At 37.0% G+C, this 18474-nt stretch overlaps 2 protein-coding genes across 2 annotated transcripts; both read right to left on the bottom strand.

Moving 5' to 3' along the window:
- Positions 1 to 732: 732 nt before the first annotated feature.
- Positions 733 to 12693, bottom strand: gata1b (GATA binding protein 1b). The gene is made up of 6 exons (XM_052603455.1): positions 12063 to 12693; positions 11220 to 11453; positions 3907 to 4365; positions 2818 to 2972; positions 2295 to 2420; positions 733 to 1945 (listed from the first exon to the last, which is right to left on the bottom strand). Exons 2-6 carry the CDS (start codon positions 11428 to 11430, stop codon positions 1565 to 1567), a joined length of 1332 nt encoding a protein of 443 aa, XP_052459415.1. The 5' UTR covers positions 11431 to 11453; positions 12063 to 12693; the 3' UTR covers positions 733 to 1564.
- A 1635-nt stretch (positions 12694 to 14328) lies between these two features.
- Positions 14329 to 17927, bottom strand: cdk20 (cyclin-dependent kinase 20). The gene is made up of 8 exons (XM_052604896.1): positions 17636 to 17927; positions 17434 to 17547; positions 16235 to 16423; positions 16030 to 16151; positions 15850 to 15912; positions 15286 to 15409; positions 15013 to 15168; positions 14329 to 14932 (listed from the first exon to the last, which is right to left on the bottom strand). The coding sequence occupies exons 1-8, from the start codon at positions 17708 to 17710 to the stop codon at positions 14744 to 14746; spliced, it is 1032 nt and encodes a 343-aa protein (XP_052460856.1). The 5' UTR covers positions 17711 to 17927; the 3' UTR covers positions 14329 to 14743.
- Between the last annotated feature and the right edge of the window lie 547 nt (positions 17928 to 18474).

The raw sequence follows: 18474 nt of genomic DNA, 5'->3' as shown, positions 1-18474 counted from the left end.
CCATCTGGATTGGGTTCAGGTCCGGTGACTGTGGAGGACAGGTCATCTGGCGCAGCACCCCATCACTCTCCTTCTTGCTCTAATAGCCCTTGATGCCTTCAGTGTGAATCTACAATTTTCATAGTCATGAAAATAAAGAAAACTCTTTGAATGAGAAGCTGTGTCCAAACTTTTGGTCTGTACTGTATATATATACTCATACACACACACACACACACACACACACATATAGAGAGAGAGCAACATATGATATAAACAAGAAAGTGGAACATCTATGAATTTGCCTGTGATTTGCAAAACTAAGCTATAATGTGTTTCAGACTATAAATCATACATGATAAAAAAAAATACTGTTGAAGAAATGTTTTTTCCACAGTACAATCTGAACTAATTGTCACTGATACAGCTCGTATGATTTATGTATTTTGGCATCTCTCATCCCCTATCAGCAGCGCTTGACCTGCTCCCCCACTCTATGGAAAGTGCTGGATTTGCATATGTGCTGTCATGGCACATCGTAACTGTCGAACTCCCACTACAAACTAATTCATGCAAGCTGCACAGTTCACAATGGAGTGATAGAAAAACCACAACCACAACGTCAAACGTCTGTTATGATGCAGTCACGTCAAGGAGCCTCGCCGGTTTGATATAAAGAATTCAAGCAAGTCTTCACACTCCTCTTGCATCTTGTCAAGATTTACAGCACATGCAAAAAGAAAACAGTGCTTTACAAAAATGTTTATTTGTAAACTGCATTCTTTTCCATACAACATTTTAAAAACAGTCTACACGTTCACAAAGAAAAGTGTTAAAGAAAGATATAGAAAAGTGATTACAAACACAAAAACACTGAAGACAGTCTATATATACACAATCACATAAAAGTTTGGTGTTGGTTTTTGAAAGAAATCTCTTCTGCTCACCGAGGCTGCATATATTTGATCAGAAAATAGAGTAAAAACTGTAATTATGTGAAATATTATTACTACTTAAAATAACTGTTTTCTATTTGAATATATTTTAAATTGCAATTTACTGCTATGATGCAAAGCTGAATTTTGAGCATCAATACTCTAGTCTTCAGCATCACATGATCTTCAGAAATCATTGCTTTGTCAAGAAATATTTCTGATTATTATCCATGTTGAAATAGTTTTGCTGCTTTACATTGCAATACTTTTTTTGGCTGGATAAAAAGGTCAAAAGAACAGTATTTTTGTAACATTGTAAATGTCTTTACAGTCACTTTTGATCAAACTAATGCATCCTTGCTGAATAGAAGTATTAATTTCTTTAAAAAACCTTTCGGAAACCCCAAACCTTTGCCAAAATGTTCATGTAGCTTTATAACTGAGGACATGTTCCACTAACGCTTTACCATATGCTTCATAATAGTTTTAATCTTTCAAGCTTTTCAAATCTAGCAAACTTGTAAAGTGGGTTTGTTCTGTCTTTCTTTAAAATAAACGCACATGATTTGATGTTTTCTACACAGTGGATTGAGATTCCGACATCATGTGTGACTAAAGCATCCAAATATTTTTAGGGCAACATGTTTTTTTCATGCATCCACATCTGTTAAGTTTTCAAGCATGTTTTTACTGAGTATGTTAACACATGGCTGGGCAGCTGGGAGTGTTTTGTACAACATGATTCCCGTCACACCATGCTGGGTAAGATGGCAGCTGGTGGGTGGCATGGGTAGAGCAGGCTGGGCGTGGAAGGCAGCGGTGGGCGGCACTGAATGGGATGAGTGGCTGTAGACGCCCAGAGCTCCTGGACTCTGAGAATACAAGTCGAAATGCTGATCAGATGCAGGATTCTTTGAAAAATATAGATTCTCCTCTGTGGCGCTAAACTTCTTCCCTTTCCTGTTCTTGCTGGACATCTTACGGTTGCGCGTCTGGATGCCTTCCTTCTTCATAGCGAGCGGTCTGTTCACCTGATGAGAGGGATTGAAGTATTAGATGCAGAACTAGAGTTAGAGCTACTGTGTGTAATTTCCAACCAAAAGGAGTTGCATAAATAATGATCATCTGGAAGAAATTTGATAAAACTACTTCTTACTTCGCAATACACAGAAAGAGTTCATGCAAATCAGGTAACGGCACAAATGCAGGCAAAAATTGGGTGCTGGATGCAATTTGCATGCTGCGATTCCCACTTGTGAGTGACCCAACTTTACAGTGAATGGGACCACAGATTTTTACATGCATCAGCTTATACTCAATTAACCCAATACCATTTTTACATTTGAATAAAAGTCCAGTGAAACGAGTGAAGGTGCTCACATTGTGAAGCTTGAAATAGAGTCCGCAAGCGTTACACACGGGCTCTCCGCTGGCGTTTCGTCTCCACAGCGTGGTGGTGCTGGTCTGACAGTTCACACATTGAGTTCCTGTTCGCTTACTGATGACCTAAAGAGAGAAATATCATATGGCAGAAAGTTCTAGAAATCAAATAAAGTCAGTAAGACTTGTTTTTTTCTAAAGAAATGAATACTTTTATTCAGCAGAGACACATTAAATTGTTCAAAAGTGACAGTAAAGACATTTATAATACTGCAAAAGACAACAGCAAATCAGCATATAAGAATGATTTCTGAAAGATCATGTGACACTGAAGACTGGCGTAATGATGCTGAAAATTCAGCTCAACTATCATAGGAATAAATTAAATTTTAAAATACATCCAAATAGAAAACAGTTATTTTTAATTGTAATAATATTTCACTGTTTTTACAGTACTTTTGATCAATTTTTCTTTTTAAAGTTCATTCTGTAAATCAGTAAATTGAGTATAAGTGAGGTGTACCAGTCTCTTTTTGGGTCGGATGAGGGGTCTGTTCTGTCTATTCATCTTGTGGTACAGACCGCAGGCATTGCAGAGGTAGTGTCCCGTTCCATCACGCCGCCACAGAGGGGATGCAGTGGCCCCACAGTTCACACACTCACGCGGCTCTGTCGCCACTGAAGATCAGAAATAATGTTTACATTGCACATCATTTATCAGAAATACACAAAGAAAAAATAAAGATTTCAATTAGAGCATTTACAGACCGATGTCCTACTTTTATTTTGTTTGTTAGAAAACCATTTATGTTCATTTATGATTTTTAAACAATTCAGAAACCAACGTGCTGATTGGGTAACTTCAAAGAACCATGTAGTAATTGAATCACAAAGAACCACAAAGAACACTCTAATTAAATTTTTTTTTTACATTTTGACAGTAAAATATAAAAATAAATACTGGGGTAAAAACCTGTTAGTTGGTTAACAATATGTTCCCTTATTTTACAGTATACTGTGAAACTGTATCTTAAGGGACTTTTCTTGTAATTTAACAGTAGAATACGGTTTAATTTGCAGTTTTCATCTTATAATTTATAGTTAAAAACTGTAAGCTTACATTCCCAGAATTCTCTGTGTGACAATTCATACATCTTAGTTCATTAGGGTTTAATGCTACATCTTATGTTAATTCATATTTATTGCATTTTTTAGTGTCATATGTATTAGTATTTACCTCAGCTTGTGGAAAAGATACTTGCGATGAGTTTATTATTAAGGTAAAAAACTGATTTAAGTCATTTTAAATAAAAATGACTTCATATTTTTACTAAAATTCTTTATTATTTTATTTAACTATGAAAAATGTTGGGATTTAAATATTGTAATTGTTCTACACTTTGTGTTGTTTGTTTGGATACCATAATAAAATGTATTAAAAATAGAATAACAATAAAAAGACCAGAACGGCTCGAGTTAATGGATCGCCCCTTGAAGGGTTAGACTCTAGAACATTCTTAAATCAAGATACATTTAATTGAGAACCAAAATTACACAAAATATTTAGTCATTTTCCATAAATAAATAAATTTGAAAAATTATACTTCCTCACCTAAAGGAGAGAATTTCATCTTGCTGCATAATTTGGGTGAGAAGGACGAGGGTGTGTAGAGAAGTGAACTGTTGTAGTTCTCCGTGAAGCTCCCATAGGGACTGTAGTGGCTCAGTGACTGCGAGTGTGTTTTTGAGGAGTGTGTCTGCGCATACACACTGCTCAATGAGGGGGAAAACACACCACCAAACGCCTCCCCTCCTCCTGGAGGACTCAGCCTCTGTCCTTTCATGCTCTCCTGCACAATAAGGGTATCCTTCTGGTCCTGGATAAGGGAGGGAAGGGCAGAACGAGGCGGTCTGGCAGAGGAGTGAGGCGTGGAGCCGTGGAAGGATGAGGAAAACACACTGCTGTGCCAGGATGATGGGGAGGATGGGAAGAGGTTGGTTAGAGATGGGCCGTTCGAACTTTCCAGCCAGGACAGGTTTCCCAGGAATGGAGAAGAGTAAACGGGATATACTGAGAGAGAGAGAAGGAGGAAGGAAGCTTAAATTGGGGAAATCTGTTAATGCAGCTCCAATGAGTGGCTTAAGTAAAAAAATCATGTTAATAGCACCAAAGAGACACTGTGATATGTAAGGAAGCCTGTTTCTGCCACTAGATAGAAAATAAAACAGGGTAATTGTGACTTTTTATCTTTAAATTCTGACTTTTTTTCAGATATAAACTCGCAATTCTGAGAAAAAAAGTCAGAATTGTGAGATAAAAAGTTGCACTTACCTTGTTTTATTTTCTATTCAGTGACAGAAACAGGCTTCCATAGATATGAGAAAGTATTTGGACATAAAAAGTATTTTTTACTTGCGTAAAAATGCTAAAAAATAATAATAATAAAAATCGTATAAATGTTACTTCGTATAATTTAATTTAGATCTTCAAAGCACAAATCCTGAATCTTTCCTCTTTACTCTTATTGAGTAATCAAGACTTTTATTCAAATTTTAGTCAACTTTTATTCATAACAGCCAATGACATTTGAGACAATGACAATGAGATTTGCCTTGTGAAGAGACACAACACTATGGAAGCCATTCCCACCACTGAATACATTTTTTTTTTAAGTTATCGCAAGTTTTCACCTCACAATTCAGGATTTTTTTTTTTTTCACAGAATTGTGAGATATGAACTCACAATTGCTAGTTGGCACAATTGCTTTGGCCTTCTGGAAAGTATGATCATTTACTGTACATGTACTCAATACTTGGTACGGGCTCCTTTTGCTTTAATCACTGCCTCAATTCGGCATGACATGGAGGTGATCAGTTTGTGGCACTGCTGAGGTGGTATGGAAGCCCAGGTTCTTTGACAGTGGCCTTCAGCTAAATTTCTTGGTAAACAGGTGCATTGATTTTGGTTTTCAAAAAACACAATTGACCAACACTGGCAGATGACATTGTACCCTAAATCATCCCAGACTGTGGAAACTTAACACTGGACTTCAAGCAATTTGGGCTATGAGCTTCTCCACCCTTCCTCCAGACTCTAGGACCTTGGTTTGCAAATGAAACACAAAACTTGATCTCATCTGAAAAGAAGACTTTGGACCACTGAGCAACAGTCCAGTTCTTCTTCTCCTTAGCCCAAGTAAGACTCTGATGTTGTCTGTGGTTCAGCAAATTCCTTGACATTGTCTGTGTGTGGTGGCTCTTGATGCCTTGACCCCAGCCTCAGTCCATTCCTTGTGAAGTTCAAATTCTTGAATCAATTTTACTTGACAATCCTCATAAGACTGTGGTTTTCTTGGTTGGTTGTGCATCTTTTTCTTCCACACTTTTTCCTTCAAATCAACTTTCTGTTAACATGCTTGGATACAGCACTCTGTGAACAGCCAGCTTCTTTGGCAATTAATGTTTGTGGCTTACCCTGCTTGTAAAAGGTGTCAATAGCTGCTTTTCCACTGTTGGACCACTGCAAGCCAGTGCTTTAAACAGGCCGGGCAGGGCTAATAGCCTCGGACCTGTAGCACCAAGGCCAAAATAGTGCTGCGTTTCCAGTCAGGCCAGAAGATCTGCTGTGCTACACTAAAACCCACCTTTACACGACCCTCTAGAACAACATCACGCAACCCCATTGTTTCACCAACAAAGAGAAGAAATAAGTCAATGGAACTAGCACGATCACAAAACAAACATGATACAAGCAGCTGTTTGTTTGCATGCTTTGTTAAATATTTAAATCTAAAGGGACAAAGTTTTTTATAATAAGTGATACTTTGATCATAATGAATTAATTTATCAGGATTTAAAATTAGTCACATAGAAATAAAGCGTTACGAACAGCCTGCTATTCAGTCGAGTCTGTTTCTGTTTATTTGTAGTCACAGTATATAGGCTACATCACATTTAGAAAGAATGATCATTTTTATATTTTTATAAAAGCTCCCGAAAAAAAACATTATTATATTTTTATGACATAGGCTACAAGGAGCTAAACTCACAGGATGAGACTTGCGACAGATAAAATATGTTGCTAAATAAATACACAATTGTGATAGAGAATAAGAAGCTGCTGGCTGATTTCTTAAAGTAGTCGCATTTACCATGTTTACTATGGTAACGTTAATGGCTAGCATGCATAGTCTTTTGATCACTTATAAATATTTCTATGATGATGTGTAATTGGTTTATTGACCTTTTTTGGAGTATATTGTGTGAAGTACACTGGATATTTTCAGTTGTGTCATTCCTGTTCTTCCACTTGGAGATGTCTCATTTGGTCCTGATCTGAACTATTGCCTCTAGTGGCAAAGAAATTGTGTTGCAAGTGCCAGAGTGCAGGCACACCTGAAATCAATGCAACTATAAGTATGGCTTGACTCTGTTTGTTTGTTACCAACACCCTGATGAAGGCCAGTGGGCCGATAGGCGTTGGTGTTTTATGCTTTATCCATTTTAAATAAAAAAGTCTTTTTAACTTTTGCATCCTACTGAGTGCCTGGACTTGGATTTTTTCCAAATTCTTTTTCATGAACAAAACACTGTCAAATTTTTAAAACGTTTGGCTGCTGAGGGTCATAAGCCAGTTCGTAAAAAGGGAGGTGACATTTTTAGGACATCATCACTAAAAATGCCAAATCTTTATCTGTAAAACAAAAAGAAACAAATTCAAAAGATTCTAAAGCCTATCATGTCATTTGTCATAAACTAATGTCATTTTTGGCCATGTGTTCATATTGTTGAATGTTCATTCCAAATTATGTTATCAAGGAATCGCCCTTGAGGGCTTTGGCTCATGGGAAGGGTTTGCAACCCAATAACAAACTGATCTGGATTCCAGAAGCAGAGAAAGCATTTAAGAATATATTATTGCTACAAACATCACCAACACTGGGACTCCCAGACCCAGAGAGAAATTTTGTACAAACTGTTGATGAGAGAATTGGTTTCTGATTTCTGTTCTGTTACAGGATCATGGTGGAGACCTGTGGCCTATTTTTCGAGTAAGCTTGATTTGGTAGCGGCAGGCATGCAAACATGCCTGAGAGCTGTTGCATCTGCAGAAAAAAAGCTATTTTAGCTTCAAGGGAAATTGTGGGGTAGTCTGATGTGACATTACTCGTGCCACGCATGGTCTTTGTGATCCTGTTGGAACAGAAAACATCCCATCACCACCATTGTCAACGGTCAGGTGTCTCAGGTACAATGTAATTCTATTAGAAAAAGATGCACAGTGTAAAATCCAGCTACACTGCTCTCTACGAAGCAGGATGGGAAAGCACATGATTGTGTTGCCACATTTGAACAGGTCTGTCCACCAAAACCAGATTCCAAAAGAAACCCCCTTAGGAAAACTTAATTCTATTCATTGATGGTTGAGCATCTAGAGAGCCAAATAATTGGCAAAAACAGAACAAGTTAAGCCGTAACCACTGCATATGCAACAATAAGATCTGGAGCGCTCCCCGCGGATTGCTCTGCGCAAGCGGCTGAATTGGTTGCATTGACAGAGGCTTGCAAAATTGCTAATGGACAAACAGTTACCATTTTTACAAATTCTTGTTATTCTTTTGGGTTTGTCATGATGTTGGGCCATTGTGGAAGCACAGGAAATTTATAACGTCTGATGGTAAGCCTGATTTAAACCATGAGAAAATAGCAGCATTGTTAGAAGCAATTTTGCTACCAAAGTCAGTTGCTATCTGCAAATGTGTCACACATTCCAAAAGTTATGATTTTTTGTTTTTAGGTAACAAGTAAGCTGATACCACGGCAAAGGACGCAGCGGTGAAAACAGAACCTTCTTTTACCTGTATAACATTTAACAATGATTCATTTACAATCCCTTCTGATTATCTTACAGCAATGCAAGCTTTTGCCACAGTGGAGGAGAAGAAACAATGGGTGAAGGCCGAGTGCAAACTGAAAACAGGCCAAGTACTGAAGACAGACCATGTCTGCCAAAACACTGTTTCCCACACTATGCAAAACTTGTACATGGCTTAGATCACACGAGGGAATGATTGATTTGCTAAATCAATATTGGTTCACAAAGGGATTCACTTTCTTTGTGATATTGTCAATCATGTATGATTTGTGCCACAAGCAAAGTGGACAGAGGGCAAATGATGCCTCAAGCGGCACACCCACTTCCAAATCAGCGATTTGATAATGTACAATTGAAAGCAAAATTGATAATGCAAATGAAACCATCAGTCAGATGTGACATTAAAGAACTAATTAATGAAGTGTTGTGAGCAAACAGGACTGTCTTGGTTATAATGTATAAGAGGAAAAAGAACAGTCCATTTAAAATGTATTTAACTTGAGTCCATTTGAAATTTAGTTTGGCAGGCTAACTTCCAATGGAGTAGGAGCAGAACCACAACCACTGTGCTCTACAGCCTTGTGTGAAGATAACATGCTAAAGTATTGTCGAAAGTTGTCTCTTGCATGATATCAGGTCTTGCTGATAAAACATGGTAAAAGTGGCAGAGAGAGCTACGAGGTCGTACGAAGTCACTACAGGAAGGTTTGAGCGCCACCAGAGGGCTACAGCTCAGTAAAGTGATTGACCAGCTGCCCCGTGCCAAGGGGGACGTCTGGCTGACTTAGGTGAACAAACATACAGTGGTGTATGGGAGCTGAACACGCAGCAACATCACTGTGTGGGGGTGATCTGAGGTCAGTTTGGGCCAACGGATGACAGCGAAGGACTTGAGCTGTTAGGAAACATACCATCAGACCACTGCAGCGAAACTACACGACCAACTCGACAAGAGGGAACACAGGCTGTGGAACGGAGCTGAGAAGTTCTTCCATGCTGTAATTCAGGAGCTTGGGGTCAGCCTTCTTCAAATTTAAGTCCGAATCACAAGGTATGAACTGATAAGTTTCCTGAACACTACTAAGGTGACGAAACTAAGAGGACTGAGGCTGACTGCACTGCAAGACTCACTTGTTCTGGAGAATATATTGGGTTAACTGCCATCTCAGCACTGGCCATGATTTTATTTTTGCTGTGTATGTGGCCTTGTGTAGTGGGAGTGATTAGAAGATCTGTAAATTCAATCATGAAATCTTTAGTAATGCATCAGAGTAATGTACAATGTCTTGTTGAAAGTAAGAATAATGTGAGTGCTTCTGATGAAAATGATGAAAACAATGAGATGCTAAAATCTGACCCCTGCAGCAGCTCTACAGAAGAAGAGTAGTTAGTAAGCATTACATGCTGTAGAATAAAGAGGGTCTAAAGCAGGTCATTGTCCGTGTTACGAGATGATGCAACTGGAAGGAAAGTTAAGAACGTTTTTCATTTTTGAATATCACACTAAGATTTTAACATATAATCAAATATAAGAGTTATTGTTTTCTTTATAGCTTCCTTATATGTTAGGAATGACTATGTTCCATAAAAAACAATGCAAATGCTTTTTTGCACCCTTATGAGAGTAATGGTGTTTTAAATCTTGAATTTACATGATTGATGTAAACTATAAGGGTAGTGTATTCACAAATTTGTCTACATTTAATCAATATAAGTGATCAATAATGATCAAAAGGGAGGAGAAGTGTTATGGACATTTTTACCTTTGTTAATTTGGCATTGATTGCATTCATCTAATTTAAGCATCTTTTAAACATACAATGAATAAGGTAGTACAGTATATTTAGTCCATAGGGACATTGAGTTATTTTATGTAACTTACGTAACTGCTTTAGGTTGAAAAACAACATTTATGGGGAAACTGTGTACCAGGGACGGGCAGTTTTGAGAGTGACCAGACATCTTCCATGTAATGTGCATGAGATGTGCATGTGTTATGGAGTGATGTGCACTGAGCAACATGATTGGCTCAAAGGTCCTAGTCTGTCCTTCAATGTATCTTTTTACATACTATAAAAAGTGGGCTGTGTGTCTCTGTGTTATCTCTTTGCACACAGACTCAAGCTGTGTGTAAACCAGATCATTCTCTGCAGAGAATTAAAGCAATACAAAGACAAAACTCTGTTTGATTTTTTCATTCTCAGTCTCTACAAATTGTAATTGAATTAGAATTTCCACGACACTTTTTTGACGGCTCAGGAGACCTGTGCAGGTGTTTTGATTTGTTTAGCTGACTGGCATGTCACCATATTCTAATTTGTCGAGATAGTGACTTGGTGGGTTTTTGTTAACTGTGAGCCAAAATCATCACAAATAAAAGGATCAAAGACTTAAACTACTTTAGTCTATGTGCATTGACTTTATTTAATACACAAGTTTCACAATTTGAGTTGAATTACTGATATAAACTTTCCACAACATTCTAATTTATTGAGATGCACCTGTATGTTCTCAGAATTGCAATTGTTCATTTATATTTCACAGTTCTGACTTTATTTCTCAGGAATGCGAGTTTATATCTCACAATTATGACTTTTTAACTCGCTATTGAGAGTTTGTATCACCCAAATATGAAAATAATTGCAGAAACAGGCTTCTTTAACAATTCATTTGAAATATAACCATTGCTGAAGACGTCAAAATAGCTAGATAGTCCCATACTTTCACTTACATATGGTTTCTCTGTACTAGTTGGTTCTTTTTATATTATTCATAGGCTTTTTTCTTTATAGGACAATACAGTACATTTTGGACATGTTAATACTATGGCACTGTTCATAAAGTACAAAAAAATATATAATAGCATATAAATATGGTAATTGTTTGGTACAGTACACACTACTATTTGATTAAATAAACACAGTCTCTGTGAGCAGAAGAGGCTTCTTTCACCTCAAACTTGTGCATGCTAGGTAATGTATTTCAAAGTACCATGTGACACTGCCATAATATATCTTTGACAGTGTGCTGTGTCCTGTACATGCGTTACCTGAGCTGGTTTGGAAAGCTCCAGATGGACGACCATTGACAGGGCTGCTGAATAAAGAGGGCAGGCTGCTGTGATCGGCATCGGTGTAGGGGTACACTGAACCCTCCTCAGTGTGGACCATATAGCTGGAGTCAGGTGGATAATTGGGCATCACCTCTGATGATACCATGGAGGAGGAAACCCAGCGAGCCTGTTCAGTGGAGGTCTCCATGTCTGTCAGGAACTCCTTTTGTACTGTGTGAATAAGGACATTTAATGCACATGGAAAATGTCACATAGTATATGTATATACATATATATATATTTATTTATTTATTTATTTTTTTCACCCTGAAGTAGCATGTTAAAGTGTAGTGCAATGACAGAAAACCTCCTAATTTTGCATATTTCTGTTAGTGAGAACAAGAAGATTTTTTTGCATTGAGTGTATCGGTTACAATCAAAGCTATTATTTAATTATTTCAATAACTGCAATAGAATATCTTCAGTTTAAAGCTGAACCACATACAAATAAATTTCACAAATACATTCTAAGTTTGTTTGGGAATCAATCTGCAATCGCAACAACTTTTAAGAATATTTACATTTCAAATTACATTTAACACAAAACCCATAATTTTCCATAGCAAACAACCCCATAAGCACAGATCTTACAATAAATGCTACTGATTTGAAGAGAACAAGACAAATCACAACAGCAGTGACAGTGTCACCTGTCTATTTAACAGAAATTACACTTGGAATCAAATTCCTCTAAAAGCAAGATAAGCATCGCTTGCATTGTTTGATTTGCTTATGCAGCTGTAGATATGGTAATGTAGATCTGATTGTAAAGTGGCATACCTGAGCTTATCAGTTTGGTCTTCAGGACAGGTGTCTGTGACGAAAATGAGCACCGCTGATGGTCAGAACTTTATGAAGATGTGAAGATTTCTGTGCTCTGGCATAGTGGGTGATTGAGGTTAGACATGTGGGGACAGTGGGCGGAGCCACAAACAGGTCAGCTTCAGCAAATGGTGTGTCTCAAAAGTTCAAATGCACAAAAAAGTCTGGAAATATGCCACATGCAAATGAGAATTACAAATATGCAATGCCAACATACAGTATAAAGACCAAAATCTAATTCTCAGATCTGACACAGAAAGGTTTCTATGTGGAAGTTGAACCTAATTCATCAAGAACATTTGAGTAAATTCTCAAATATTAGCTTTAAACTATTTTACAATTATACTTAAAGTATAAGGCATATAAAACTCAATTTAAAAAAATAACCAAACTTAAAATATGAAAATAATCGAATCACATCACTCACCCCAATGCCTTTCCAAACCTGTATGACTTTCTTTTGTGGAGCACAAAATAAGAAATTTGGACCCCATTGACTTTCACCGTATGGACAAGAAATTTCTAAATATATTTTGTGTTCCACCGAAGAAAGAAAAACAAACAGGTTTGGAACAATGTAAGAATGAGCAAATAATGACTGTATTTATTTTTGTGTGAGCTATCCCTTTAACTAAACTTGCTATAAATTCTATGAATTCTAACCATCGTAAAAAATAAATAAAAATCTTGATAGAAGCCAAACCACCAGTGGAACAAAAGGGAAAGTGGAGCCAATATAAGATGCAAAGCGCAGCTTAATATGTAACACAAGAGGACAGTTGAGCTGATTACACTAATGCAAATAGAGACAAATGCTGCAATCGTTCTAAAGATGTCCAGCTTCAGCACATGCACACAGAGCAAGGCTGTGGAAGTCATTTGTTAATCAAAGCGTACCGTTTTCTTTCCTTATGTTTGTTCAGTCTGAAGGGAAATTAGAGCAGTGAATGATGTGTTAGAGTGTCTGTCATTTAGCTCCAAAAATGTAAAGTATAACAGACTTCAACAGAATAAAAAGTCCTGGTTTGGAGGTTGTTTGCCTGAAATATAGTGTCCATGTTCATTTAACAGATTCACTGAAGTTACACTATATGCTTCCACCTTTGATAGAGGCTGAGAGGTTGTGTGATGTGTTTTCACAAGAGATTCACAACTATGACTGCGTTAGTGATTAAAGTAATAAAGTTATAAAGTAATAATGTAATGTAAAAACTGATATAAAACAAGGACAGAACTGCTTTGCACACTATTAATAGAAACTAGTTGTTTGCATGTTGAGTGATAAGACTAGCTTCCTTCACAGCTTTTCAACAATGTAATGATCATTTGAAAGGTAGAATCTTTCCCTATGGTTATTAATTATATAACAGGGGATGTACACTACTGTTCAAAAGTTTTAATGTTTATAAATATGTCTTTTATGCTCACCAAAGCTGCAGTAAAATTTTAAAATGTTATTACTATTTTAAATAACCGTTTTCTATGTGAACAATTTTAAAATGTAATTTATTCCTGTGATGCAAAGCTGAATTTTCAGCATCATTACTCCAGTCTTAAGTGTCAAACGATCCTTCAGACATCATTCTGATATGCTGATTTGCTACTTAATGTTTTTGTGGAAGTGATTTAGAAATAAAGGCATTTATTGCAAATATCTTTTGCAGTATTATAAATGTATTTACTGTCACTTTTGATCAATTTCATTTCTTATAATTAGCAATGTTGAAAACAGTTGTGCTGCTTTATATTACACTTATTTCAGGTAACAACAACAGCATTTATCTAAAAACATATAATAATAATCTTTTATAACATTATAAATGTCTTCCCGGTCACTTTTGATACATTTAATGCACCCTTACTGAAGAAAAAAAAAAAACGAGTGCATAAAACTTGCAGGGAAGAGTGTTGGCACTTAACTGCATGCGTCGTGACCAAACCTGTTCTGGTGCATCACTGTATAAAGTTACGGCTAACTGAATAAAACTAAAATCAGTTAATTTCCACTGACTGGTGAAAAATGATAAGGTTAATGTTTGTTGGGTAGAAAGGAAGACTCGTGGGGACTCGCTTTTTTTCCATTGGCATTTTACAATCCCACTGAAGTGGAGTAAGTAACAGCTTTAGATGATATCAAGTCAAATAGGCTACTGCTCGAGCATGTGTACTGTAGCATGTAAAATGAAACGGAAATATTTATATACAAATACAACGAGACATGCCGTTTGAAAGTTCACTAATAGTCTATTCAGACAATCTGATCATGATATAGCATATTCCTTTTTAATACAGAATTACAATAAATAAACTGAACATTTATTTCGTTTTTCATTCTCAAGGAATCACAAACCAAACTTTTGTAAACGACATGTTTTGACTCTTTGTCATAATTATAATACTAATAATTTTGCATTTTTATTCCATAATTGATTGTCTCTTGAAAATATTTGATGATATTTAAACACATAAATCTAGACATGCCATTTGAGAGTTTACTAAAAGTATGCTCAGGAAAACTGAAAAATTATATAACCTATTTCTTACAATCTAAATTTTTTTTTCTTTACATTTTTTTTTACTTTTTGCACTTCCTGGTGTAAAACGTAGTACAAAGCCCTACATTTCTGCTTATACCGCTGTCACAAACAACTCTGCGCATGTCTCTGGATCAGACTGGGGTCCACCAAGCTCTCGTGTAAAGGTCGATCCACTGGGAATTCATAAGGGGGTTGCATGCGCTGTCTGGAGTGCTTTCCACGCTGAGGGATGGGCAGCTCTGAGTGATGAGCCGGGAGGGGGTCCGTGAAGAAATACGGATGGAGCAAAGCCTGATGGGAGAGACGGGGCACAACGAGTGTCAATGGAGTTGCACCACTAAATGAATCTTTACAGAACTTCAAATGTGCACCTGTCTAGCACTGATCCTCTGTTTGGAGGGATAGACAAGGAACTTCTTCAGAAGGTCCACAGCTTGTGGTGACGTGTCAGGCACGATCTCCTCCAACGGAATGGGGGGGTTTTCTTTAAAAGTGATTTTATTGTAGTCTGGTAGTTCTGTTATTTCCTAGATTAGATCGACAAGACATAGGCAAAACAATGAGCCCACAGTTCACCCATTGTGTGTCAAGTTGTTCTAAACTGTAATGATGAACAGGAATAGTGAATGCAAATGAGAGCTCACTGGCCAAACTTTCTGGTTGGGAGTTCCCAGCACTCGTAAGACACAGCACAACTGCTCAATGTCATTCTCTCCAGGGAAAAGTGGAGAGTTATTCAACAGCTCCCCGAAAATGCAGCCCACTGCCCTGAAACAAGCCAGAAGGGACACAAGACACACCAGCTGAGCGATGAATGAGCACTACAGCCATCTAGTGGACACTCGAGGAAAGAGACAGTTAAGTACGGATTCAAATATTGGCTTTAAATTTAAAAAATCTGAAAATGAAATCTGACATTTAGTCACGTTTTAGTTTGAGTTCATTATTTTGGTGTAACTCTCACCTCATTAAATTTAATAACAAAGACACAAATGTAAACTATACATTTTACATCTACAGATTTAAGAATTGCATAATTCGTTGGATATTTTAAAAGTAATTATAATTATTTATCAATGGATAGAAACAGATATAAATGTAAAAAAGAATAAAAATGCTGATGCATTTTAGCTTCCTTATCAGTTGCATTTCACTCAAGAATATTTTGCTTAAATATAGGATGCTTCCTATATTCCACAATTTCTTACCAGAGATCAACTCCTTCATCATATTTCCGGGCACCATACAAAAGTTCAGGTGCTCTGTACCATCTGAAACACAGCACATTCAATCTTTTTAGCCATTTAATCTATGCTTTAGCTGAAGCGCACCACTAGGACCAGTGTAGCTCAATGCTGGCTTGACCGAAGCTTTAAGTAAACTATCACCTGGTGGCCACCTGGTGACTGTACAGACGATCTCCTTCATTGGAAAAGAGCCGGGCCAGCCCGAAGTCAGCGATCTTTAGGTGACCCGTCGAGCTGATCAGAAGGTTTGCAGGCTTTAGGTCCTTCACACAAAAACATGTAAGCACATTAATAGGATAGATCACAGTGAATGACAAATGTAGTGACATGAGGAACACAGTCTCACCCGGTGCATGATGGAGTTCTCGTGGCAGAAAGCCACTCCTTTCATCAGCATCATCATGTAACCTTTGACCTGGGATGCGGTGAGAGGACGCTGGGAGTTCCTAATGACTTCTGACAGATCGGACAACATGTACTCGAACACCAGCACAAAGCCTGTGCCATGGGGGAAGACGTCCTTCAGCTTCACCACCTATAAAGATGATCGAAACACAACTAAAAATACATCTAGATCAAATGAGGAAAATAGAAATAATAGAAATAATAAGGATTCCAGGTTATCCAAATCAATATATCGCATCAAAGCCACGTTTCTCATAATTTCTGCCACATGAAAAAAAAAAAAAAACTTGCTTTGGTAAATCATAATGATTTCATAAATCATAATTATGACTAATGTTCTGACTTTTTGTCATAATTTTGACATATGTCATAACTTTGAATTCAAACTCATAAATGACAGTCATGATTTAGACTTCTCATGATTTTCTTCGTCTCATAAATGATTTAATATGTCATAATATCATCCTTTCATCTCATAATTTTGACTTTCTTCTCATAAATAATTTTTAATATGTTAAATGTTTTATTTCATATAAATTATTTAGTATGTCAATTTTGCCTTTTTATCATCATCAGTGTTGCTGTAGCTAAATTGGTAGAGCAGTGTGCTATCAAGTGTAAGGTTGGGGGTTCGATTCCTCGGGAACACATGATAATTGGTAAAAATTGATAGCCTGAATGTAAGTACTGTAAGTCGCTTTAAAGCGTCTGCCAAATGCATAAATTTAATTTTTGCCATGGGTTTGAAAGTCATTATTAAGACTTCTCATCTCATAAATATGACTTGTCATCACATATTTCTGCCTTGACTTAACATTACTAATGTCATAACTTAAATTTTTCATCTCAGAATTATGACTTTTTATGTCATCATTTCTACTTTTCATCTCTTAATTTTGCCTTTTTATGTCGTAATTTCCATTTCCCATTTTTAACTTTTTCTCATAATTATTGGTTTCCTTTCTTTATCAAATAATCTTGCCTTTACATCATATTTTTGATTTAGTATTTCCTAACTTTTTATTTTATTTTATGTGGCGTAGATGGGCTTCCACATTAATATTCATGAGTTAGTTGTAAGTTAAAAGCAGAAGAGATGCATCTTTACTACACAAGTCTTTAGGGAACAGTTTCTCTCACATGTTGGTTGTCCTCGATCTCTTGCAGGGCTTTGATTTCTCGAAGGGCCTGGTTCGGGATACCATCTTCAAGTCTTCTCAGAGCTACTTTTTTCAAAGCCACCGTCTCTCCTGTCTGAACAGAAACAGGTCTTCAGCTTTTGTAAACTATTGTCATATAGACAGGGTCAATAGAAGATATCCCGATAACAGTCCAATGTTACCTCGATGTGTTTGGCTTTGAACACAATTCCGTGAGCTCCTTCTCCAATCCTTCCCAGAATACTGTACTGATCCATTACACTAATACTACACAGCTAGCGGAGCAGAAATGTCTTTGTTTCCCACTCACGCTCTGGCAAGTGTTCAGAAAAGTAACAGTGCAAAACAAAACAAAACATTAAAATAAAAATGAAGGAAAACAATCGCTAGCAGGACGATAGTCTCGAAGAGATCATCTCCGCTGCAGCGAGCGAATAGCAATTGCCATGGAGACCGTTTCTGTACGGCAAGCGAATGAAGACAAAAGTCTTTTTAAAACAACCACGTACTGATTTATTCTAGTCAACCATATAAATATTTTCTAACAAATATGGAAAGATAATTTTACCTAATAGTTTAATTATCAATATAATTTTAGTTTATTTCGCCCAATGGCTCTAGTATAAACAAAGATCTGTCAGGTGGAAACTGTTCCTTTTCTCAGCGCTGTATTGAACGGACCAATCATAATTGACTGCGCTTTGACGCTTTTATCCAAAGCGACTTACATTGCATTCAGGCTAACAATTTTCTCCTAGCCTGGTCCCTGGGATTCGAACCCTCAACCTTACGCTTGCTAACGCAATGGACTACTACAGGAACACTATACACACACACACACACACTCTCTCTCTCATTTAGGCTACAGCGATTGGTGAGCTACATTTATGTTAGATACCAGGGTAAATTTGTCCCTAGGTTTATGGGTAATGTTATCAACCCACGAGTAGAAGCATGTTATCCTGGATATCCTATAACTTAATGGAAAGCTTTTTCCCCATATACATAAGTACATTCGTCA

Source organism: Carassius gibelio, chromosome A8 (genome assembly GCF_023724105.1).
Source record: "Carassius gibelio isolate Cgi1373 ecotype wild population from Czech Republic chromosome A8, carGib1.2-hapl.c, whole genome shotgun sequence".
In the NCBI taxonomy this organism is placed as follows: domain Eukaryota; kingdom Metazoa; phylum Chordata; class Actinopteri; order Cypriniformes; family Cyprinidae; genus Carassius; species Carassius gibelio.
The sequence above is the reverse complement of the archived record's forward strand: the minus strand, read 5'-3'. Positions and strand labels throughout refer to the sequence as shown.